At 42.5% G+C, this 25,946-nt stretch overlaps 1 protein-coding gene across 2 annotated transcripts in view; it reads right to left on the reverse strand.

The window, feature by feature from the left end:
- The window catches only part of igf2r (insulin-like growth factor 2 receptor), an 81,286-nt gene that overhangs the window by 39,632 nt on the left and 15,708 nt on the right, over positions 1-25,946 (reverse strand). For both annotated transcript variants that reach the window (XM_034162819.1, XM_034162820.1), the window contains exons 6-30: positions 24,788-24,899; positions 23,979-24,087; positions 22,722-22,881; positions 20,512-20,698; positions 18,746-18,849; positions 17,868-18,032; positions 16,856-17,002; positions 16,114-16,266; positions 15,418-15,555; positions 15,149-15,299; positions 12,590-12,764; positions 12,376-12,491; positions 11,533-11,692; positions 11,270-11,446; positions 10,915-11,016; positions 10,515-10,616; positions 8,816-8,978; positions 5,882-6,058; positions 5,252-5,395; positions 4,617-4,792; positions 4,099-4,186; positions 2,505-2,714; positions 2,258-2,388; positions 1,378-1,481; positions 1,103-1,236 (exon numbers count right to left, since the gene is read on the reverse strand). In XM_034162819.1, coding sequence (XP_034018710.1) covers positions 1,103-1,236; positions 1,378-1,481; positions 2,258-2,388; positions 2,505-2,714; positions 4,099-4,186; positions 4,617-4,792; positions 5,252-5,395; positions 5,882-6,058; positions 8,816-8,978; positions 10,515-10,616; positions 10,915-11,016; positions 11,270-11,446; positions 11,533-11,692; positions 12,376-12,491; positions 12,590-12,764; positions 15,149-15,299; positions 15,418-15,555; positions 16,114-16,266; positions 16,856-17,002; positions 17,868-18,032; positions 18,746-18,849; positions 20,512-20,698; positions 22,722-22,881; positions 23,979-24,087; positions 24,788-24,899 — 3,585 coding nt within the window. The remainder of the gene's footprint in view (positions 1-1,102; positions 1,237-1,377; positions 1,482-2,257; positions 2,389-2,504; positions 2,715-4,098; positions 4,187-4,616; positions 4,793-5,251; positions 5,396-5,881; positions 6,059-8,815; positions 8,979-10,514; positions 10,617-10,914; positions 11,017-11,269; positions 11,447-11,532; positions 11,693-12,375; positions 12,492-12,589; positions 12,765-15,148; positions 15,300-15,417; positions 15,556-16,113; positions 16,267-16,855; positions 17,003-17,867; positions 18,033-18,745; positions 18,850-20,511; positions 20,699-22,721; positions 22,882-23,978; positions 24,088-24,787; positions 24,900-25,946) is intronic.

Raw genomic sequence — 25,946 nt, forward strand, 5'->3', positions numbered from 1 at the left:
TATTTATTAGTGTTTGGATTTTGTATTTTTGCATTCTTTATATTTTTTATTCTGTACCTGTGAAGCACTTTGGGCAGCTTTGCTTGTTAGAAATGTGCTATATAAATAAACTTGACCTCCTCAACTAGTAAAAAATAAACCCACGACTTATGCTGTGGAATATATGGGACTTGTACCAATAGAAATGTGGCTTATCCACCAGTGGAAGATGTTTGGGAGGACCTGCGACTTACACGCCGATGCCACTTATATATGCAGGAGAAAAAAAATTGGACATTCATTATTAATAATAACAGTTATAATGATTATAGACGTATTTCCCAGAAATCAAAGCACTAAACAAAATAAACTCCAATAATAAAAGAATAAATGCCAATAATAAGAAAGCACATTACAACTGTTAGATATATATTTGTGTGTTTATATCTAATTTTGTTTTCTTTGCTCTTTGTTTTGGTATTACGTAATTACTTTACTTAAATGGTTATACCTTTACTTTGGTATACCTTTATTCTGTTATCTGCTTAAACGTGTGTGTGGAACTGCTTTGAACCAGAGTCATCACTTAGAAAGAGATTGAAGTTACAATATAAATTACAATATGTCCCGTTATTGTGTGGATTTTGGGCAGGGGGCTGGACCTCCTATGCCCACGGGGACCAATAAGGGAAGGTTTTGCGAAATAAGGTCCGCCTTTTTGCCACGCTCATATTGTGTTTTATAAAAACTGTTTCAGTCCTTTGTTCAGGGTTCTGCACGAATGGATCTCCTGTGAGAGAGAAGTTCGTTGGAATCCAGGCCTGTTTTTTCACCGTGATTTTGAATAAATTTAATCTGAGAAATAGTCTGACTTTGTCCTTTGTAAAGGAAAGTATTACAGTAAAAAACAGGGTAAAACTAACAAACAATGTACACAAACATTTTTTTTTTTTTTGAGTGGAAAGTGGATTTTTGTAACAGCTGCCCCATGAAGTCAAAAAAAAAAATGGAATTCTCGCAAACAAGACAGCGGTCAAAGGTGAATATGTCACTCAGCGGCTTGTTTCAACATGACAAAGGTGGTAAAAAAAATATTTTTACTGCATTGCTCATGAACTCTGACCTCCCTGCTGCACCAGCGACCGGCAGACGTTGATGTAATATCGCATCTCTGTGTCACCAGTAGAGGGCTCCACCTCCCAGTTTCTGCTGTCCAAGGCCAACGAGGAGAGGTCAAACGAATGACCCTGACCGTCACTGAGGGCGACGAACACAAAGAAACAAGTTTCACAGGGAGAATGTTCATGTTCATGTTTTAATCCCACTTTTAAACATTAAAATGTATTATTTTCTTTGTTACTGATATTCCAAATACTGTGTACTGTGGATGAGTTTTACTTGTAGGAGCAGCTGGTGGTTTTGACCGGAACGCAGGCGAGGGCGGTGCGCCAGCTGAACATGTATGTGCAGTCTGGAGTCTCGTTAATAAACTCTGGCACTCCCTACAGGAAAGCAACAGAACACACGTCGCCATCAAACACTTCAACACATGCAACAGTCCCGATTACAGACGTTTACCAACAAGACTGAACGTGTGAAGAACCTTAAAGTCCACTCGCCCCAACATTTATAAAAGCTAAATGTCTGACAGATTAATTGATTTCATAGGAATCAATATGATAAGTAGATGGATATACGCAGATGGAATAATATCTGCTGCCTCAGAAGAGCAGCCGTCTCGCCATCGTCATCATCTGTTCGACCTGCTGCCCAAACTGGCATAAAAACATAAACAGAAGAACTGAACGGAAGCAAACTCCAACAACTTGTGTGCAGAACAGCTGCACTGCACTACCACAAATCAGCAAAGGTTTTTACTAACACAAGCAGCAGGAGCCTGGGCTTTGTTAAAATGAAACAAACTGACCAGCACGCTCATTTCAAGATACAAGTAACCACAACTTGGGCTGCAACAAAGTGTTGATAGCATTGATTACGTGTGAACAAACACGACTCTGCCAAACGGCACGCTTGGACAAGCTGAAAGCAAGTGGGAAGCTTTGATGGTTTCAGATGAACCTCGACCGTAAGTAGAAAAAGTTGCAGTTCCTTGACTGGCCACTTGAGGCTGGCTCCAAAACAGAATTCATCCAGTGTGCGCCGTTAATCGACCCATTACAGTAAATTAGTCACAGTAAGAACAAACAGGAAAAGTCGTAAATAAACATCGTCCGTGGTTTTAGTTGTGTATTTCTGAGTGTTTGGGTTTGGTGCTCACAGGGTGCATGTCGGATTCACAGGAGAAGTAGATCTCAGTGGACCGGTGATAAGTTTTGTGACAGATCTCCCCGTTGGTGTAATTTAGGATCAGCTGGTCACCCACATATTTCAGAACCTGGTTTGCCATACCTGCAAACAAACACCAGGGGGAGACAGAAACATAAAGTTCATCCTGCCTTCTTTGTATGTGCATTTTTTTGCGTTTGCATGTGATGACCTCGTTTTTGCTTTTGCTAATTTTGCACCTGCAATCCTGTGGATGCTTCCGTCCACCTGACAGGAGGAGACGAGGTCACTGCCGGTGTCCTTGTCGGTGCAAACGCCGTACTGGAGGCCGCCGCACACAGACAGGTGGTACATGTACGGCCCATTTCTGATGGCGTAATCATGATTCTTCAAAGAGTTCAGGTCAAACATGTAGCCAGTCCTGGGGTCACGAACCTGACACCCATCACCTGCCAGGACACGGTGATGTTAACGGATCAGTCACAGATCAGGAGCCTCATTTTGTTCTGGATTAACTAAATCAGACATGATGGATTTACTGCAAGCTGTAAAAGCCCTGATACTTAATGTACCACAAAATGCATCTTACAACTGAATATTAAGCTTTTAAGAGTTCAGTGTTGTGAAGCATGGCTGGGACCCCCTCACCCTTTGGTCACATTAGTGACAAGAAACAGAGGCAAAGTGAGCAGCTGCCATTCATTTCCAATCACAGCAGGTGTTTTAGAACAACAAGAGACAAGTGGTCTGTATGCCACCTGCTAGACATGTCTGGCATTATTACACGAAATAATTTTATCATCGCATTTATAATGGAAAATTATGAGCAGGTATGGATGAGGTGGCGGGTAGCTTGAAATGAGCTTTATTGGATTCGTTTACATTCTAAGCAGAGGTTTGGTGGCCACCAAGGCCACCACGGCTTTAATCCTAAAACAGTGGTTCCCAGTCCAGGCCCTCTGGAACCTCCTAACCTGCACATATTTTAAACAATCTCTTCTCACTCTGCCAACAGCTTATTCAGGTGTACTCAGCCAATGAAGAGCTAACAGATACCTGATTGAGTCAATCAGCTCTGAGTTGAGCAGGAAAGATAGAATATGTGCCAGTTAGGGGTTCCCAGGGACCTGGATTGGGAACCATTTTACCAACAATATTATTTCATACTGTAGTATAGAGCTCAACTGATGTGAATATTTTTAAGGTCGATACTGATATTAGGGGGTAAAATAAACAAAGATACGATATAGCTGCCAATATATAACCACATAAATAAGGTAAAGATTTCATAATCGAACTTTTATGACAAAGAAATATATTGATGTTTTACTACAAAAATTAACTTATAAACTAACCAACAAAAGCACAGTGCATTACACTGCATTCACTATGACTGAAAGTTGCCGTGTTGCATTTTCATAAAATAGACTTCTCATCTGTTTTGGCCCAGCGTACCTGGTAGCATAATAAACAATTGTCTCTTGTTGCAGTAAAACCCTCACTCTGATTGAAAATGAATGGCAGCTGGTCGCTTTGCCTCTGTCTCTTGAAGCTAATGTGGCAAAGGGGTGATGGGGATCCCAGACATGCTTAACATTATTGTAAACAATGCAGTCAGACAGCCCTCTGCTGGACAAACTTTGTAATAAACACCATTTCCTGCAGACAGGATTTTTCTGCATAGTTTATTCAGTAAAATAAAGTTGTATCAACGAAAATAAGGCCTATATTGATATGTTCGCAAAAGGTGCATATCAGCCGATATTATCGCCCGACCGATTTATCGGTCAGGCTCTACTGTAGCAGAAAATCTGTTATAGAAGATGGTTTCACCTTGAGACTTTTTGATTGGACAAGCTTCAGATGTCCTCCAGATGAAGACATATTCACATCCGTCCTTAAGGTCAAACACTGGGGAGCCCTACAAATTACGCAGATACACACACACAAAAAAAAAACCCCACAACTGTCACAAAGGTCACCAGCTGCTTGGTTAGTTTTACACAGGGGGGTTGTTGCACAACTGACGTATCCATTCCTATGAGTACTTTGAGTATTCTCTGAAGCATACGGTAACAGCAGTGAGGAAAATACACAAAAGTGCAGAACAGTTCTCGCAAAAAACAAGAACACCAACAAAATCTACACTAAACATTTACACACACAGAAACAACTGACAGATGAATATTATTTTAACCTTTAATGGATTAAATAACCCTAAACTCTACAGCAGTCTGATGTCATCCGGTGAAGACCGAAGGGGTTAGTGTGCTCACACAAACACACGTGTGCAGGACAAAACACATAGACACACACAGCAGCAGCAGCAGAGTGGGACGTTTCACACTCACTGGACGTTCGTCACACTGGAATATGATGCGGGTTGAGTAGCGGGAATTCCCACAGTGATCGCCGTTCTGGTAGACGATGGTGATGGAGCCGTCTTCTGCCACCTGTGGGCTGGACTGCACATAACCCAGGTTGTATGCGATCCCATCAATAATTCCACAGGCGCCCAAAGGACCCACTGAAAAGTCAAGAGGAAGAACTGAAGACTGGCGCCGGTTTGTGACTGTAACGTTGTTTCTTTGACTAAGCTGCACCTTAAACGCCCTACTGAGAAGCCACGATTACATATACTTTATCTTTACACTAATTCTCTCTCTCTCTCACACACACACAGATTAATATTATTATTGTTGTTATTATCATGATTACTGTTTATTTATCTGTAGTAATCACTTTGGTTTCTGTGCACGGTAACTATGTCAATATTTTAAAAACGCCTAATCTGACAGATCAAACCTGGCCGGTACTTTGGACAAACTGATTGGAAAAAACGGTTGGATTTTGGTTCAAATCATGTTCTTGACATATCTGGTACTTCAAATGTGGACGGGGCATTGCTTTGATTTCCAGGTGCATGTTGTCTACTGTACTTTAGCACTAACGTGAAGACGACAGACAAGTGGACAGACATACTGACCGGGACAAGTACGAACTGCTGGAAGTGGTTGGCACACGTTGATGTAATAGGTGCGTGATATGAGATCTGTATCCGTGGCAACCCAGGGATTGTCCTGTCCGGTCCTCATCAACCGACTCAGGTCGTACTCGTTACCGTGAGAGTCTGCAAGCAGCAAAACAGAAATTTTACACACAAAAACACAACTTCTGAAACAACCAATGATCAATTAGTTACTTATTATTAATTATCATAAATTATTAACAGTGTCGGGAGCTTCGTTATGACAATAACCGTTTCAAAACAAATGTTTCAAAATCTTCCATTTGATTTGCTCCCTCTGGTGTTCAAACATGGTAAAAGGAAAGTGAACGAACTACACGGTCTGTATGATTAGCTCATCATACGTTACGACAAAAATTAAACATTTCTTTAGGTGCAAAATAGAAATTTTCATCCAGGTTTAATTTACTCATGCAGGTCCATGTGTGTCGACGTTACTGCGATCTGCAGATACTGTGAGATAATCCTGAATTAATTCAACAAGGACCTCTGCAGGGCTACAGGAGCAGGAACAGGTGTCAGAAAAGCAAAGAAAGAAAGAAACAACAGGATTATGGTCACATGGTCATCGGAAGTGTTTCTCCTCACCGAAAACCCGGCAGTTAACGGGAGCCGGGGTGCAGGCCAGAGCGGTGTTAAAGTCAAACAGGACATCGTGGGTCGTGTGGGTGGACGAAGAACTCAGCTCCTCTCGTGTCAGATGCAAAGAGCCAGGATGAGAGTCCGGGTCGCACACGAAGTTAATGGTAAAAGTGTCTCGAGTTCCTGAAACAGACATGATCACGACACTTTGACTTTAATGTGGAAACGTCTGCGTGGACTCACATTTTCCCAAATGTCCCATCAAACCAGTAAAACAGTGAGACGACAACACTTTAAAGCTACAATGTGTAGGATTTAGCATCATCTAGTGGTGAGGTTGCACAATGCATTACTGCCAGTCCCAGTTTTGTTTCCCTTCAGGTTTTTGTTTGTTTGGAAATGGGGATTTGTGGTCTCGTACCTTCGCTTGTGATAAACAACATGTTTAATATATATATATATATATATATATATATATATATATATATATATATATATATAAAAGATGGTTCTCAAACTTGTTAGCCGCACTAGCAACAAATACAGAGTTTATAGCAGAGAAACTACTTATTCATTTTATTAATTTTATGGATTTCCTGCAAAAAGTGAAAGATGGAGTCAGTATGTCCCTGTTGGGCTCCTGTAGCTATATGGTGGTGCAACATGCCGGCCTCCATAAGGGGGCCCCACTTCTATGTACTGTATTTTCTGGAGTACCTCACAGAATTATATTATTTTTACTAGTTTGGGAAGTCCTCTAACTTATACTCCAGTGCAACTTTTTATATATATATATATATATATATATATATATATATATATATATATATATATATATATATATATATATATATATTAGAAATCATGGAGGGGTCTGAAATTTTCATTTTAGGTGCATGTCCACTGTGAGAGACAATCTAAAAAAACACAAATCTGGAAATCACAATGTATGATTTTTTTAAATAATTTATTTGTATGTTACTGCTGCAAATAAGTATCTGACCCCCTACCAACCAACAAGAATTCTGGCTCACACAGACCTGTTAATTTTTCTTTAAGAAGCCCTATTATTCTATACCTGCCTTATACCTGCCCTATACCTTAAGCCCTATACCTGCATTAATTGCACCTGTTTGAACTTGTTGCCTGTATAAAAGACACCTGTTCACACACTCAATCAGTCACACTCCAACCTGTCCACCATAGCCAAGACCAAAGAGCTGTCTAAGGACACCAGGGACAAAACTGTAGACCTGCACAAGGCTGGGATGGACTACAGGACAACAGGCAAGCAGCTTGGTAGAAGACAACAACTGTTATGATTATTTATTAGAAAGTGGAAGAAACACAAGGTGACTGTCAATCTCCCTCGGTCTGGGATTCCATGCAAGATCTCACTTTGTGGGGTAAGGATGATTCTGAGAAAGCTCAGAACTACACAGGAGGACCTGGTCAATGACCTGAAGAGAGCTGGGACCACAGTCACAAAGATTACATTAGTAACACATGATGCTGTCATGGTTTAAAATCCTGCAGGGCAGCAAGGTCCCCCTGCTCAAGCCAGCACATGTCCAGGCCCGTTTGAAGTTCACCAGTGACCATCTGGATAATCCAGAGGAGACATGGGAGAAGGTCATGTGGTCAGATGAGACCAGAATAGAGCTTTTTGGAATCAACTCCACTTACCATGTTTAGAGGATGAGAACAACCCCAAGAAAACCATCCCAACCGTGAAGCATGGGGGTGGAAACATCATACTCTGGGGGTGCTTTTCTGCAAAGGGGACAGGACGACTGCACCGTATTGAAGGGAGGATGGATGGAGTCATGTATTGTGAGATTTTGGCAAACAACCTCCTTCCCTCAGTAAGAGCATTGAAGATGGGTCATGGCTGGGTCTTCAGCATGACAATGACCCCAAACACACAGCCAGGGCAACTAAGGAGGGTCTCCGTAAGAAGCATTTCAAGGTCCTGGAGTGGCCTGGCCAGTCTCCAGACCTGAACTCAATAGAAAATCTTTGGAGGGAGCTGAAACTCCAAACCTGAAAGATCTAGAGAAGATCTGTATGGAGGAGTGGACCAAAATCCCTGCTGCAGTGTGTGAAAATCTGGTAAAAAAAAACTACAGGAAACGTTTGACCTCTGTAAATGCAAACAAAGGCTACTGTACCAAATATTAACACTGATTTTCACAGGTGTTTAAATACTTATTTGCAGCAGTAACATACAAATAAATTATTAAAAAAATCATACATTGTGATTTCCGGATTATTTTTTAGATTATGTCTCTCACAGTGGACATGCACCTAAGTTGAAAATTTCTGACCCCTCCATGATTTCTAAGTGGGAGAACAAAATCGCAGGGTGTTCAAATACTTATTTTCCTCACTGTATACACACACACACACACACACACACACACACACTACAGCAATATGCAAAAAAACCCAAATTAAAGAGCTGATGAACAAAAATCAAATCATTTATTTTTATTTTTTTGTAGTGTTTCCAACGCTGTGGGTCAGCAATCTGTGTTCATCTGCATCAAATAACATCCAATATGTTTCCCATCACACGTTCATCCATCTTGCTTACTGGTGGAATTTAAAAGTCCTTATGATAAGTAGGAGAACATGCTGTGGTGTGAACATGTGCTACACCAAGTTCCTGCCTTTTGGTAAACTCGCTCACAGGGAAACAGTGATAAAAGAGAGTTCCACAAACAGAAAAAAAAAAGAATCAGATGCAACTTGCACAGAGGTTTTTGTCCCTCTTCAAGAAGCATTTTTTCGTCATGTGCAATTTGTAAGTGCTTGAGAAAATACAGTATATACGAAGGGAGCATCTCAAGCTCATGGAAACACGTTAATTTGTTTTTGCGGGTAATTAAACAGTAATGGAGAGGTGGTTATGAATACTACATACTCATACATTCTCACCTGAGGGTTTGTCCAGATCACCTTTATAAATCAGCGTGAGCAGGCCGTCACTGGAATACTGGAGGGTTTTCGCCACACCCACTGGGCTCACGGGATGCCCGCCATCCAGCTCGCAGCCGGCGACACCGTCCCCACATTCTGCCACATCAGAGCAGATGTTCACCTGCAGGAACGAAGTCACATTCCATCGCTCCTGTCATGACTCTACGTCTGACACAGAATGCATCAACGTCTAATCAAAGTCAGATCAGATCACTCTCAGCAAACTGAAAAAAAAATAATCACATTTTTTTGAATAATCCTGTGAACATGACTTTGTGGAGGTAAAAGTACTTGAGCGCTACATTTACTTTAAAGTACAAATTACAGCCTTAAAAATGAGTGGAAATATGGATTTGAACAGTTTTTGTTGTTTTTGCTGGTGTAGATGCAAAGTGCGTCTCTGTCCAAATACTTGTGGACCTGACGCTTAATCAGCATATTTAGTGTTTTGAGGAGAAGTTCACTGTGTCACACAATCTGCTCGTGTGTGCAAAAAAATAAATGACATGCAGCAGAAAACACGGAGGGAAGCGTTCTCTCCTGCTGCCTGCCATCGTCGCATTAAGGCTTTTCTGCTGCACGTGGTTTATTTGTTTTGGCGTGCACAAGCACCATGTGCACACCTGTTTATGACGCCGTGTCAACAATCTGGGTTCTGGATGTTCTGCTTGGTTTACTTGAGGAAGTTGATCATTGACAGTCAACAGAGCTTCTGTTCCAGGAGTTAAAATCCTGCAGATCCGGATCAAAGGACACCATCCTACAAAAGGCTCTCAGATATGAAAGAAATCTGATCTTTTTTGACAGAGTTACTGTATGAACATTCTAAAATTTGTTAAAGGATAGGGATTTTTCCAAGATTTTTCCTGACTCCGACTTTTGACCTTGAAAATTAAATGAGTTCTTCCCCATCAGGAAATGAATCCTCTGTAAAAATGTCATAACAACAAACGACAAACGGGCATAAATACTGGGCAGAGGTCAATTAAGTTTTTAACTTTGATTTCCACCAATCTTGGCATGCATGTGTTGGAGGGTTGTGGACGTGCCAAGACCAGGTCAAACTTGCCAAAGGTCTATCACCAGGGTCAAGGTCATGTCTGTGTGTCCATCTGTTGTCCTGCTCCTCCCACACAGTCTATGGCTCCTCCCACATTTGACACTGACCCTGAAACTGCCCTTAAACGATTCATTTTGACAAAGGTGAAGGAATTTGACTTTCAACCAGGTTTGGACCAAAAGTGACACAGTTAGGCGAGTTACAGAATTATCCTGGTGAGGTCAACAAGAGGTCAATCAACAGTATGAAGGTCACAGTCACTGGGAGTCATGACAACGGGCACCATTACCCCATCTGAAGAGACATGGCCACATCGATGTTCTTTTTCCCCCCAATATGCTGTTTCATATCAACTCTGAGGATTTGGCTCTGATCAGTTTTAGCGCAGACGCAGCAGATGGAAAACGATCTTCATTTAATATCATCAAGCTGGAAATAATCAGAAATCATTTTAATGTTTCGCCTCAAGTGTTTGAGCTCATTTAGAGCTCGGATTTCCTCTCACGAGATCTTCCTCCTACGATAATTATAAAGCTGTGAACGGGTCCTTTAGCACAAAGCAGCATCTGGTCTGATCCCCGAGCGTTTCCGTCTCACCAGGAAGGTTTTGCTGTTTCCTTCCGTCTTGTATCCAGTCTTGGAAGCCAGAGGCTGAAGGTTGAACTCAAAGCCAGAATCCGCGTCGACCACAGAGCAGCTCTGCCACACACACACACACACACACACACACACACACACACACACACACACACACACACACACACACACACACACACACACACACACACACACACACACACACACACACACACACACACACACACACACAATGTGGTTCATCCTGAGACTCTCTGAACCAACAGATTCCACAAACACGTTTTCATCTCTGACCCACAACTGAGGTATCATTCAAATTTACAACATTATCATTCAAATTTTGAGGAAAGAGTTTTTATTCCCACACTTATAAGAGATGGAATCTGAACGTTTAACTCACGTTGTTCTTGGTGCTGGTGGTGGTGATGGCGCAGGCTGCCCGCGTGTCCCACATAAAGTTCGCAGTACAGTTCTGGTACATCAGGAAGCGAGGCTGCATCGACTGGACAGCACAAAAAAATTAAAATGACACCTCAGACATGGTTCCAAATACAGAGGGGACCCGGGGGGACATGAACCCCTGATTAATACACTGACACCACAAGAGCAAAAGAGGTAAATATTAATGATAAATTTCCCATATTAGTGCCCAGAAAAGCTTGTAATATAATTTCAGACAGATCAAATTAATGAATAAATTTAAATCCCACAGCTTTGCTGAAGTGTGGCAGCAGTTTTTTGGGTGTCAGACTCACCGCGGCTCCTCTGGAACAAACCAGGTGGATGCGTGTTGTGTACGTGAGGCTCTGGCCATCTGACTGGCAGATGGAGCCGTCTGTGAACTCCAGCAGCAGTCTGTCCCGCCCCTCAATGGTGGCCGCTTGCTTGGCAACGCCCATGTTACTGACAGACACGACCTCCTTCAAGTCGCCCTGACGGGGACGGCGAGAAAACACGAGTCAGAGAAGCACCGACAGTCTGCACGTGTGTCCAGCAGCTGCAGCTCGCTGCTCCTCACCTGAACATTCGTGTACTTCATCTGGCAGACGGACGCCTGGCGGTCGCAGCCAGGCACCGCGATCAGAGGTCGGCACACGTTGATGTAGTACTTCTTCTGATTGAGGGTGTCGGTCAAATCCATGGCCTGCCAGTTCACACTGGTGGAAGAGCGGGACAGGCTGAAGGTGGAGACACGGAGACGAGAAGGTTAGATGTTAGAGTGAACGGTGAAAGACATTGTTTTACTGGGCCAAGTTATAGAAAAAAAGTTATTCTAAAAAGAAACAGTTTGCACCATCTGATGACTTATGAGGTGCGTTCATCTATTTTGGAGCCCAAACATTCAACATGGTCAAAACTATATCATTTATTAACGTAACTGGCTCAACTAATACTTTGCATCCCTTTTTACTAAAATGATAAAAAAATGTACGGTGGCCATCATAGATTTAGTGTAGGTCCTGTTAGATGGTACCGATCAGGTCAAAATTGGCTTTCTTCTCAGGGACTAGTTCCTGCTAAACTTTGGTGCCACATGACTTGATCCTCATACAAACAAGTTCCTTAATTTCAATTCAATTTATTTCATTTATATTGCACCAAATTGCAGCAAAGCTGCCTCAAGGAGCGTCACACAAGTCTAACCTTACCAACCCCTAGAGCAAGCACACAGGCAACAGTAGTCAGGAAAAACTCCCTCTGATGATATTCAGGAAGAAATCTCAAGCAGACCAGACTCAAAGGGGTGACCCTCTGCTTCGGCCATGGGTTCCTCCGACAGGTACATTTCAGACCTGGAACTGTTCCACTCTGTTAGGACACTAAATCAAAGCACTCGTCACTTCACATCACTGTGCGTTACCTGGATAAGTCGTACTGGTCAAGAGTCTTGGGATCCGTCACCACACACTCGTGAGGCCGTTCGGCACAGGCGTAGGACGTGTACCAGTGGAAGTTATAGGTGTACTTGTCCTCAGTCTGAAGTCACAAAACAAACGTTAAAGTCTACAGATCAAACTGCACAAATACAAGAAGTACGGTTCCATACACACAAACACTCCAAAGTCAAACTCTACCTGGAATTCTGGATTTCCAGCTCCGGCGTCTGGATCACAGAGGAAGGAGATGAGGGTGGATCTGAGCGTGTGCTGCTGGTTGTTGTACGGGGATCCGTTACTGTAGTTCAGCTGGATCATTCCATCATAGTACAACAGGCGAGCGCTTGCTTCGCCAAGACTCCACGAATTAGAACTGGAGAGACGAAGGACAGAAACAAAGTCCTGCTCCAGTCCATGAAATCACAACGACAGGCTGGAAAAAACATTTTCACATCATCAGAATGTGTCCAAATAACATCATTTTCTTATGTTTCTCAATTTGTAACATAAGAAAATGATGTTATTTGGACACATTTTGATCACATGCAACTGATTTACATCATTAAATCCAGTAGATCCAACAGACTTTGAACGGGAAACATCTTGAAATATTTTGGATACATTTTGTTGTTGTGGGTTTTCTGACCGTTTTTTTATAAACACAGTTACTGAAGAGAATTACCTTTAATATTTAAATTTTAAGACTTTTCAAATCCAAGAATGATCTCTTCAATTTCTTTGTTCTACAGACTTGAGTTATTATTTTGAAGGTTTCATTTTATTTGGCATTTTTTTAATGAATCATTTTTACTGGTGTTTGCGTGGTGGTGGTGGTGGTGGGGGCTTAACCTTTCTTTGATGTAAGTTTGGGAGCCACTGGTGTAACAAGTGTCACACAGTGTGTGAGAACCCTGGAGAGAGTATTTGCAATTAATAATCTTATTTTATATCAATTAACAATAGAGCAGATGACATTATAAAAATTTAAACTCTATCGATCCTTTCTGTTTCCAGGCCAGAAATATGTATTTTTAATAGCAACATATGAAAAATGACATCAAATATTATTTCAGAGCATGTGCAGAATAAAGAGCTCTGCTCATTAGTTTCTGCTGCTCTACTGCATATATCATTCTTCATGGAGCTATCTAAAATGTTTTTTGCATGTTTTGTTTGTTAACCCTCTGGGGTCGACGCCGATTAAGACGGCTTAAGACGATGATTAAGTATACGACAGCTAAGACCAAGCTTTACTAAATTATAAATAACTTTTGAATGATATGAATAGAAACTTACTTTTTTGCTGAAAAGTTAACTCCGCTGACTTTCGAGCCAGCCATTGGCCATCTTTGTACTCCTCATAGCTGTGTGACGTGCGCAATGTGAGTGTCCAATCTGAATTAGTTCACCGTCACATGGTTTTCCAAAAGCCAATCATAGGACAGGTTTACCTCACGTAAAAGCCAAAGATCATTTTCAGGAGTGATATGTTACTAGTTGGCCCGTTTGAATAGCCCCCTGGGTGCTCCAATGAGTACATACTATTAGTACATACTCAGTGCGTCCTGCGCCATTATGCACAGCGATCAGTGAAAGCAGACGGAGAGCCTCTGATGATAATCTCACGTGTTCAACCAAAGAGTGTGTAACTATCAGGATTGCTCCACTAGTTTGCATGTGAATGTTACTGGATAACTCTGTTGCTTTCTCTGCGTAAAGCACTGTTTACCATATCAATGGACAACAAAACGCATAGACCATTTTGTATATATTGTTCAAAATGTGCATTTGTGTTTATTGTTTGAACCTTTTTGTTGTACAGTCTTTCACACAAGACCTCAAATTACCTTTATAAAGTGTCAAAACAGTTGTTTATTATAGTTCGCTGTGTGTTTTGAATAAATGTGTGTGGAAAATTATTTTTCGCTTTATTTTTTCCTTGCATATTTTTGATTGTAAACCTTTATTACACTTATAAAACACAACAAAAACATATACGTATATTCTGAAAGCACAGGTTGTTCTGAAAAAAAAGAGACATAAAACTTGATTGTGGGATGCAGGGAGAGCTGTTAACAGCAATAATAAAACATTTATGCCAGGCGAGTGAACTGTCCAAAAAATGAACTGTCCAAAAAATGCCCCCCCCCAGAGGGATAAGTAGCAGAGTTTTGCACTCGTTAATCACCAGCCATCATTAATTAAACAGCCACAGATCTCTGAGATGTGTAAACTGGCTAAAAACCTTTGATTCATGTTGTTTTTCAAATGTAGCAGCAGATCAATATTCATGCACTTAAATGAACCCTACTGGGTGGCGGTCGGACAGCGATGACTATGGAGTTACCAGGCAAACACACATGTATCGAGAGTGGAAACAACATGGAGTCAAACCGCAGGTTGTCGCCACTCAATAGGCAGACGGTTTATACCTGTCTGCCACCTGCTGGATATGTCTGGGATTGTTGCATGGGAGACTTTTTTCATCATATAGATGATGGAAAATAGGAGCAGGTGTAGTTGAAGTTGCAGGAAGCTGACTGTCCTTTTCTTTCATCACAGCTTATTTCCCACTCAGAGATCGGGGGATTTGCTGTAGAGCGCCGCACGTTTCCACTCTTTGCTTTAGGCTCGTGTGTCGCGGTGCAGCCAGCGTGGGCTCAAACCTGGCTGAGATGCTGCAGACGTGCCCCAAAGCCGACGTATGCAGTGAACTGAAAATATCAGCGTGTGGGATTGAACAGGACCCTGGCTTACCTCTTATCCACCTGACACGCTCCGGTGTTCTCCGGACACTTGGCGGCTTTAACAGGACCACAGACGTTAATGTAGTAGTCGTAGCTGCCGCTGGTCAGGTTGTAGAACAACCCATTGGTTTTGGAGAGCGGCGATAAGTCAAAAGAGAAGCCTGGAAAGAGTATTTGCAATTATTATTCTTGGCGTGCACGTTTCTTCAAACCCGTTACAGATTTCCGACCCCGACCACGTCTTAAATCCTCCCGCCGTGAGGGTTGTGTGTGTCGTACCGGCATGTGGGTCCTCCACTTTGCAGTCGTTTCCTAGTGTCTTTGAGAGGATGCAGGCGGCCGCTGTGTACCACTCCAGCTCATACACGCAGCCATCAGCCGAAACGCTACGGAGGAGAGGAGCACTTTCGAGATCCCCTGGAAACAGAACAGAAGCACAACATCATAGCACAGGAAAACCCCAAACCGAACCAGAGAGAAAACTGCAGTTCTGTAAAACACAACCCCCAACCTCCAGTGCTGAAAAATGAAACCAATCTGGCAGTTCCTTGAATGGCCACGTCAGGCTGGCTCTAAAAGTGAGTCATTCCCTCTTAGACGCCCACGTTACATTCTCCAGTTTTACAGCAAATGTAAACATGTTTACAGTCTGGTACCAATAAAAACAGTTTTTGTCTGTAGCTAGCTTCCCCGTTCGAGACAACTGCACAGGGGTGATTTTTGTTTTGACAACTCAGTATTTTAAGCCATAAAGTCATGAATGATTAGCTTTCATTTGTCCCGCCCACGCCACACCAATCTTCCTCAAGCTTCACCAATTTACCCATTTATGGTTTTGGCAGGAATTTGGCGACTTTTAGAGCCCTCCCCTCTCCCCCTTTCAGAAGTCATGGAGGGTTTGGCAAGTAAACATACCGTCTACAGTAAAACAGAAGAGATGAAAGGAGACCGTTCCATCTGCATTATTTAACCCACCTGGTTTACACTTTAGGGTCAGGATAGTTTTGATCCTCATCTTGTGGCCACATGAGTCTCCATCAGAATACACCAGTTTGATGTCATTTCCTGTTTCAGTCTTCTGGGGAGAAGACAGGAAGCTTCCAAGACTGACGAATTTATGGTCCTTATCTGAACCCAAAAGACATAATCAGCACATGCGTATGAGCAATAAACAACACCGAGAGTAAATCTGGGTGCAGGATGTCACCCAACAACACATCATGAATTTTATAAAATGAAATTAAAAAAATCACTCAGGTTGTCTGTGGATGACTGCTGATGAGGCCTGATGTATACCAGTGAATGAGTGAAATTAATAAATCATGCTCTCAAACTGTAAGACCAGACTTGAATGAAATGATGGAATAGAACCCTCATACCACTCAGCTCTCCACTTGTTTGGACTGCATGTGACAACAAGACACAACAAGCAGGATAGTGAGGCTAAGGTAAGGCTGTTAAGTTAAAAAAAATGTATGAGTTTAAACATTTAATTATGCTTCGTGGGGCAAATGTTTTCATGTTTAGTGCGGACATTTTGCTGTTTGGGGGCATTACCATGGTAACACCCCAAAACAGCAGTGTTCTGGCAGAGCCTATGCAAACCTTGCAAATAATCTGACACTAATTTAAGACCATGCAACTGACATACATCTCGACGTCCACAGAGGCACCTGCATACGGTCAGAATACAATGCATGTGTACTCATTAACTTACCAATGGCACAGATGGCAGCATCCTCTGGGCATCCTGCAGCACCTCCTCTCTGCACAACCTTGTGGCAGACATTCAGGTAGAAACGCCTCAGGTCTGACTCAGGAGATTTAGCATCCACTACCTCCCAGTTCTCACTAAGCAGTGCCTCTGAAATTATACCACAAAACATCGGCACAGTCCCAAAGGACAGATCAGAATAAAAGTGAAAATTACAAAAAAATAAACAACACCAAAACAAACACCAAAATGCTGATCCACAATGTTTTGAAACATCTGCAATACCAGTGTTTCAAAATGTTCCCTCTGGTCTTGAAACACAAAAACAAGTGACTAATAGGTTGCAGTCCAGTTCTGACTTAAGAAATAGTGATGTATCGTCAGATAGGTGACTAAGCCCCACTATATTTGTGAGTTTCAGATCTCAGTGTGTCTGCACTGACCACAAATTTTCACTTGAACCATAGAAATCTGTGATTAAGTGAAAATTTCACATCCCTGCAAATTGAAACTGGCCTTTGTCACTGTTTTTGCTGGGTTTTTTTAACCCTATAACTCTGTAACATTTGGTCAGAGTTAGATCAAACTATACCTTTTTGAAATATTTATAATCACACAAATAATGTGGCCAACTTGTCGATATGGCAAGGAGAATTTTTAAATGTTGGCTATAGCTAGTATATGATAGCCTGAGGTAGCCACGGTATACTGAGGCTGGACTGTAACTGTGGTTTAGTCCCCTTAAGTGGTATAGATTAGGTCAAAATTGGCTTCGGGCTCATGGACTATACAGCAAGTTGGTGTGCAAGTTTGCTGTATGACATCGTTATAATGACTGGACAGCGTCTCAGCATCACCACCTCTGACATCCAGTCTCGCTGATCCTAGAGGGGTTCAGTGTATCCTGAATGCTGACAGGATTTAATAAATAACTCCAAAATAAATTAGCAGCCATGCATATCACAAAATGAACACTGAAATCTCATCTGGGTAGACTGAATGGTGCCAAACTCACCAGGATATCGAGTGAGGGACGAAAGGTCATAGTGCTTGCTGCCATCGGTGACTCGACACAACAGATCCTCCTTCTCCTTCACACAGGCGTAGGCCGTCTCCCAGGCAAAATAGTAGGTGCAGTCTGTCTCACCAGTGAAGACAGGCTGTCCTCGACCACCATTGGCTACGGTAAAGGAAGATTGAGGTGAAAAACATCTTCAGCTCATAAAACCTAAATTTTAAAGACGAAAGAACAGCAAGTGTTCTGGAAGACAAGCGCAGGCTAATTTACTGTTAACTGATCGACACTTTAAAGATGCAAAGACAGGTCTGGTCGGGTCTGGGAATATGCACCGTGGGCACAGGTTGCAGGGTCTACCACAGTACTCAACTCCCTGGTGTTCTGCATGGCAACCAACCAGAAAGACAACCAGTCCATCCTCACTTCTCCAAACAGTCTATCTGCTGCAGCCAGGTGACACGTGGGCACGTCCTTGACCTTCTTCAGCTGGTTGCTGGATTATGCACAGCAAAACGCATCACATGGCCAAGATGTCATAGCTGATGTTCCCTCAAAACTCAAGCGATACACCTCAGAGTCTATCGAAGTAACCACTCGTTTGACACAGTCGTTCCAGCAGTACCCAAGGATCCCCCAAAGACACAAAGTATCATAAACATCCAGGCGTCTCCTTTCAATAAGACAGGAAGCATCAGGACCACAAAGACTTGGACCTTCATTCTCCTGCAAAGATATCAGCATCCCCAAACACCTCTGTCCCAGGACTCCATCAGGTCTTCCCAGACATCTCTGGACCCAGAGACATGAGACCACCCACTGGTTCCACAAAGACCACAGCATCACCGTTTTCAAGTCGGCTTTACTTGCTGCCTCACCTGCAGTCTTGTTGCACTCAAAGTTAATGATGGTCATTCTGTGGAAGCCTGTGGAACATCTGCTCCCATCAGGGTAGATCAGAGTCAGATCTCCATCTGAATATCTACACAGGAGGGAGGGAGAGAGGGAGAGAGAGAGAGAGAGAGAGAGAGAGAGAGAGAGAGAGGAGAGAGAGAGAGAGAGAGAGAGAGAGAGAGAGAGAGAGAGAGAGAGAGAGAGACAAGACCTCAATGAACAGCCACCGTCTAGCTTATAATATACAATTATAAAAGTACTCAGCCTCAGCAGGAACCAAGCGTCTGTCCAATCTGCTATCAGATGAGGTTTTAAGTGTTTGTATGTTCATTTTTGTCACCATTGTGACAGATTTTGAGTGACTACTTCTTTTCCTTTTTGACTTTCCACAATCCACAGACCATCGTGCCTTTGAATGACTGTATTTCTGTAATACTTTTCCTGAGTTAAATATTCGAAGTTCTTTACAGTGATTGCTCACACACACACACACACACACACACACACACACACACACACACACACACACACACACACACACACACACACACACACACACACACACACACACACCTCTGCTCAGCTTTGACAGTGGTATGTCAGAAGTCCATTTTTTGAAAAATTCCTGAAAAATAAATGCATCCTGCAGTAAAACCCTTCCAAGCCGTGGTCACAATCTGCCGTACTTGCACATGCGTGCAGTCTACTTGCAAAAACGTGGGCTAAATTTGGAGATCCGTACGTCATAAGTACTGCCTCCGTACGAATTTAGGAGCATGCAGACACACCGTAGAGGTTTTAGTGCATGCAGGTCAGGCTGCGGATTCACCAGCAGTACAGATGACGCATATTGTGAGTACTGCCTCAGTACGGATTCAAAGCAGCACATTTTCATTCAATTACTATTGAATTAACCAAATCCGTACGTAGGCAGTACAGATTACGGCACTCACCACATACTATGGAGGCCGATAGACTTGCATGCACAATGCAGCTTCTCACTTGAACTTGGACTTTATTTCCAAACTTCAGCAACACGCACTCCACAGCTTGTCTGTCTGATAACTAGCTGTAACTTTGAGGCAAGTAAACACTTGTACAACTGACCGCTGCAGGCTGGACATGCTCATGCATCGCCGACGCCGAAAAACACCTGCCGCTCCGGTCCCGCTCATAAAAAAGAAAAGCCGACTCCACACACACACTGCTTTATTGTCAACTCTCTTTATCGTTACACTCCTAGAGACGTGCGTTGAACGTACTCCCTCCCTCCTCTTGCTACTGCCTCCGTACGTTTTCACAAAAACGTAGTGGCCGTGGCATCCGCAGAAAACGTACGGCGAAAAAAAAAACGCACTGTGGGTTGTGACCGGGGCTTTAGTGATGTGTTTTCTTATCCTGAAAATTGCACAGTGAAGTTATTAATGCTTCCTGCATTTGATAACTATCAACATATATTATTCATGATACTGTTAAATTTCTTTCCTTGCATGGGAGCACCGTGTGTGTGTGTGTGTGTGTGTGTGTGTGTGTGTGTGTGTATATGGCCAAAAATGAAGTTCTCTGTTAAAAGCTGAAGTTTCACCTACATGCAAATAACCTGGACTTCAGTGCGAGCCGCTAATAGATATTAATAATTACAGCTTGTGCTTAATCCACATTTGGCTCTAAATGCAATCAGCTCTTCACCGATTTAAAACTTTACCAGTGTGAGTTATGGATAAAATCCAGTTAACAAACCACCTCTTACCGTAGCGTCTGGTTTTGATATCTTCCGGCTATTTTCTTGACATCTCCGCTGGTCTTCACCTGGCAGGACGACACGAACCCTTGCAGGTCCCTGCATTCACCAGTGTAGGTTTGGCCGCACACATTCAGGTAGTAGATGTAGCTCTCAGCCCCGTCACTGGACTCGGCGTAATACGGAGAGTCATTTGCTATACAAAAAAAAAAAAAGATGCTTTAGGCTTGTACATTAAATATTTTACATTTAATACTAATACTACATATTACTTTCATCGCTACAACTGTATCAGGTGTTTCAAAATAAGACTGAACACCACCACCACCTATATTCTAATATTATGGCATGTTTACAAAAAGAAGTAGATAAACAATTCACATGCACGTTATTTCCTTTCCTGCTTTGGTTAAATAATATATTTGTCTTGATTTATTACAGCATGATCACGTAAAGACTCTGAACTTCAGGACAGGATGAATTTGTAGTTCGATTAATTGAATCCAAAGTCTCGTTTAGCTGAACAGTGACTTCCATTGTTCCTATTTCACCAAATACTCAAATGTACATAAACTACATTAAAATATCTTTCTACAGTTTCCCACATCAGAAGGGACGTAAGTCTTATAGAGGCACTGAGGCCCACTGGTGATGAGGAGGAAACACCAGCCCATCGCAGGTTACCTCCCCAGACTGTGATGAGTAGAGCCGGCAGCTCAGTGGGACAGGAGTTGGTTTATCAATATGTAGACCTGTGTTTGATCCTCAGTCACACTACCTGTCTGTCTTCTTGGGTCAAGAAGACATTTCATTTGTGTCATCTCAGTCCATCAAGCAATCCAGACTCACTCGACAATCCCATCCAGGCCTGGCAGTCTCTTTTTGAAGGTACTGCAAATGAAGCTGGATTTTGGATCAGAGGACTGAGTTTGTTGTCTCGCTTCCCTACGTTGTCGTCTGTCCTCCAGATGTTTACTGCATCTTTCTTCTCCTCTCGAACAATATCACAGCATCAGCTGCTCCTGTCACCAGTGAGCTGTTCCCAGCTGACAAGGCCAACACCCGTCAGTTTTAGGTCGCACTTCCAGAGGTCTCTGCAGTATAGTGTTGGGTGGTCCACTGGGCAGTGTCCCCATGTCCCAGCTAATGCACTTGTCTCTGGGAGAGAAGCAGATGCATGCTCAGCTTGCTCCAGCATGATGGCATGGGAACTTTGACTCACCGTGTGATGCCAAGAACACATCATTGACAGCAAAAGATGGTAGAACTCTAGACGGTTCTTCTGCAGGCATGAATAGTCCAGGACCTGCTGCTGCAGAGCAGGGTACTGAGGACACACACCTGACACACCGTGTGTGTGGTCTTCAGGGTCAGGTGTCTGTTGGTTCACACTCTCTCGCTCCGTTTGGCCAGAACTGTTGTGCCATCACACCAACAGTTCTGGCAATCGTGTCAATTTTTCTATTGAGTGACAGGTTGGTGGTGCTGATGGAGCCCAGGTAAGTGAAGCAGTCGGTCATCAAGGCTGATTGAGGATACAGCAGGGACGACCTGGCTCATGACACTGGTCTTCTTAATGCTGATAGTCCGCCCAAACTCCCTGCCGGCGAGGACAAGATGGTTCATCAGCTGCTGGAGGGCTTCCTCAGTAACGGCAAATCTCTGATTACCGTGCAGCTCTTGGTCTTCACCCTTAAAAAACCCAGGTTGAACAGCTTCCTGTTGCTTCTAGTATGTAGGTTAATTCCCCATCAGCAGAGCCCTTGAATGTGATGTCCAGAAGCATAGAGAAGAAAGTATCAAAGAGTTGGTGCAAGTGAAGATCCTTGTTTCACAGACATTTTGTCATATCTGGCTACGCTCTGGAAGGAGGTTATGATACCAAGCACCTTTGAAGGAAAGCCAGTTTTCTCTAACAGCTGGAACATAAACGCCTTCATCGTATATCAACGTAATGTACCTTTGGAGTTGATGTACAGCTGATATTATGTCAACAGATTACTTGATTACTGCCAGCGAGGCGTCAAAAAAATAGGAAGGTCGCTGCGGTTTCCACATAAAATGACTTCCTCTAACTGGGACAAAAATAAGCAGCAGCGTGTCTGAGATATTCTGAGCCAGATGACACATCAGACGTCACAGTGTCCTGATTATTTTTGTTTATTCCCCAAGATCAGATTTGTTTTTTGTTTTTTTTTGGGGGGGGGGGGGCTGCTTACAGGTGAGCGTGAGCGGCGTGAGGTCGATGGAGATGTCGTGCTGTTTGCTGGTCAGCAGACAGCTGTGACTCTCTAAGTAGTCCCTGTGACAGGCGTATTCAGTCACCCACTCCACCTCGAAGCGACAGTTACTCTCCGCTATCATCTTCGGGACGCTGCCCTGCAAACAAACACACACACACACATACACACACACACACACACACACACACACAGCCGCCTGAATCAACAAACGTCCCGCTGAAGCTCCCTACAATTATGAGAAAAATGCCACGTTTGCAAACCATCACAGCTGCATAAACACAACGCATTCGGAAAATAATCCCTCACAGCAAACATTCCTGATTTGTGAAATATTTCTCCTGTCGTCCAATTTATGCTACTCCGCAGGTTTACAGAGCCCTCGGTGTCACTGTGAACGCCCTCCGAGCCCCTCTCCCTGCCCTGACGTGCACCTCCAAAAAATTGTAACTACACAGAGATGATGACGACGACGGAGTCCGCACAGGTTTGGAATGGTTTGCTAACTACATCATTTCTGTAATCACACTTTTCCGGTTTCACAATAAATAACTTTCATGGGATAGTAGGCAAATCTTCATGAAAAACATCTCGCCCCCTACAGTTCTGGTGGTGAATTGCATCAGGACACCCACCAACCCGACGGAGAACTTCGAAAGGTTCGCAACTGCATGGCCACGGAGTTACAGAGTAGCAGAAGCGTAAAAAGGCCTTATGGTCCACCTGATATGTGTGGAGACATTTACATTTGATGAAACAATGGTTTAAATATGCCTGACATTTAAAATGAATGATTCTTTAAATAGATTTTTGACGCGGCACTGTTGGCTGAAACAGCTGTCTGTCAAACGCAACAATTTAACGCACAGGTTTCAAATGCACCAGACACAGAAACAATCACAACCCACTAAATTTACTTTTGACCTCCATAAATTGCATTGTGGGTGGAACCTTCACCAACTTGCACTTTCACATCACATAAAATTGCGCACTCGAGTGGTCACACCCTGAATTGCACATTCATGAAAGCAAACGTGCCAAATGGAGAATAAGTGCCAGTTTGCTCAATGGAAAAATAATTCTCAGTGCACATCAATAAATCCGTATGTACATTTTTTTTCCCAAGTGCCGTGGTGTTTGCAGACCAAAGAAAAAAAAAAAAAACAACTTGGAAATATTAAATGTTTGCATCAATCAACATGAGCTTTGATGCATTTAGCTGCATAAATAACCTACCAAATGTCGGCGTGAAGGACAGATGAAAGTGATGTTGACGGCGGGTTTGTGGTTGCCACACATGTCCGGCGGCGTCAAGCCTTCGCTGACTTCATACTGTAACCTCAGCCTGAGAAAGAAAGAAGCTCATCAATAAAAGCAACTAATATCTTTACCTTTGGAAGTGAATTATTTTGGGAAACCATCAAACCATCCATCCATCCATTTTCTTCTGCTTTATCCATTTTGTAAAAACGGAAATTTATTTCTTTCGATCCCATTTCTTGTGTCTATGAAGTACTCAGGTTTACAGTCATCTGAAAAAGTCTGTTTATGTAATATATTACTGTATTTAAACATTGACAACATTTATTGATCACTGCTCTTTAGTTAGTTAAAGATCAACCTTTGCACATTTCAGACAGATATGACAAGTTTTACATACGGTTAGGGACACAACTGTCCGTTTTATTTTCACCAAACATTAGTCGAAACCTTGCTGCACATTTAAGTAGCTTTTGTTACCATCTAGTGGGCTTCTATATATTTCTTATTTGAAACCTAAAATTCAGAAAAAATGGTAATTATAAATGTCAGAAATGCATTATTATTATTATTATTGTTTTGCACGCAGAGCTTTGACCTCCCAGTATTAATGTATAGAAATTTAGATTTTGAGAGTTTTAAGGTTTTTGAGCTTTAAGATTTGCAGGAAGAACAGAATTTCTCCTGACAAACACAACTTATAGTTGTGAAAAACTCTCCACATTTACACTTAAACAGTGCTTTTGTGCAGTGCACGTGCGCACACACATGAAACAGGAGCTCACCTGTCATTGGACAGTAGCTGGAGCTGCCCGGCTGGGGAACCCATGCTGTAGCTCCCCTGGTGGGTGACGAGACAAGCTGCAGAGCCCTGAGGACACGATTTATCTGGACTGTCTGAAAGAGAAAGTGAGGTGGTGACACCAGAGGTCACAGAGGTCAAATATGGAATACAGCTGACGTGCAAATGACCACAGAAACATAAAGTCACAGAAACTGTCTTCAAGAATCATTAAGTTCCACCAAAGATTGCACATCACACAACAGCAAAAATTCTCTCAAACTAATATATTTAAAGATCTTAACCACCTGAACCCAATAAGGACTTAGAGGGGTACAAATAAAACCAGTGACAACACTATATTTACGTTGACTGATGTTGTGCAAAACAAAAATATGTAACTGTATAAAACAAAAACAATAACAGTAAGATTTATATATATATATATATATATATATATATATATATATATATATATAGACAAAGTGCAAAAAATAAGGTTGCCTGAGGTAGTTTAATAAAATCCCTCAAAACTTCACATTATTCATGTGTTCCTTGTAAAGACAACAAAGGTTGAATATGTTACTGAGAACATCCGTACTGTTTTCTGAGTTCATCAAGAGAATGCAGGTTTTGGAAGTTTACAACATGGATTTTTCCGAGCCTTCATGAACGCAGCATCAGTTTGGCACTTTGACACCAAACATTTAAATGAGTCACAGTGCAGTTTCATCATATCTAATCAAACTATTCGTGTGCTCTGCAGAAAGTTTGTTTATCCTGCAGAAAGGGTAAAGACACGGTAAAAATAATTCAAACCACAGCGGCTGTAATGTTCATCCTCCATCTCTTCCTCGTCTATTTCATTAAGCAGCATCATTGCAACAAATTTCCGTTTGTCAGCCATGCTGCACCCAAGAGTAGATTTCGTAACTTCAGTTCTAGTTATGTGAAATTTCAGGCTGAAAAACCTGAAATGCCGAACACCGCTCCGTGACTTTTTTTCTTTGGCCAGCTTTCATTTTTATTATCAAGTGGAACGTTGCATCTCAGGTGGCTTTTTCTGACTCCACTGCATATCCTGGTGAGGTGCTATCAAGCCCCCCCGACTTTAAACCAAACGGAGAGCAGTCGGACACGTTTTTGTTTGTGTGCACTTCAAA

This window comes from Thalassophryne amazonica, chromosome 21, assembly GCF_902500255.1.
Source record: "Thalassophryne amazonica chromosome 21, fThaAma1.1, whole genome shotgun sequence".
Taxonomy (NCBI): Eukaryota; Metazoa; Chordata; class Actinopteri; order Batrachoidiformes; family Batrachoididae; genus Thalassophryne; species Thalassophryne amazonica.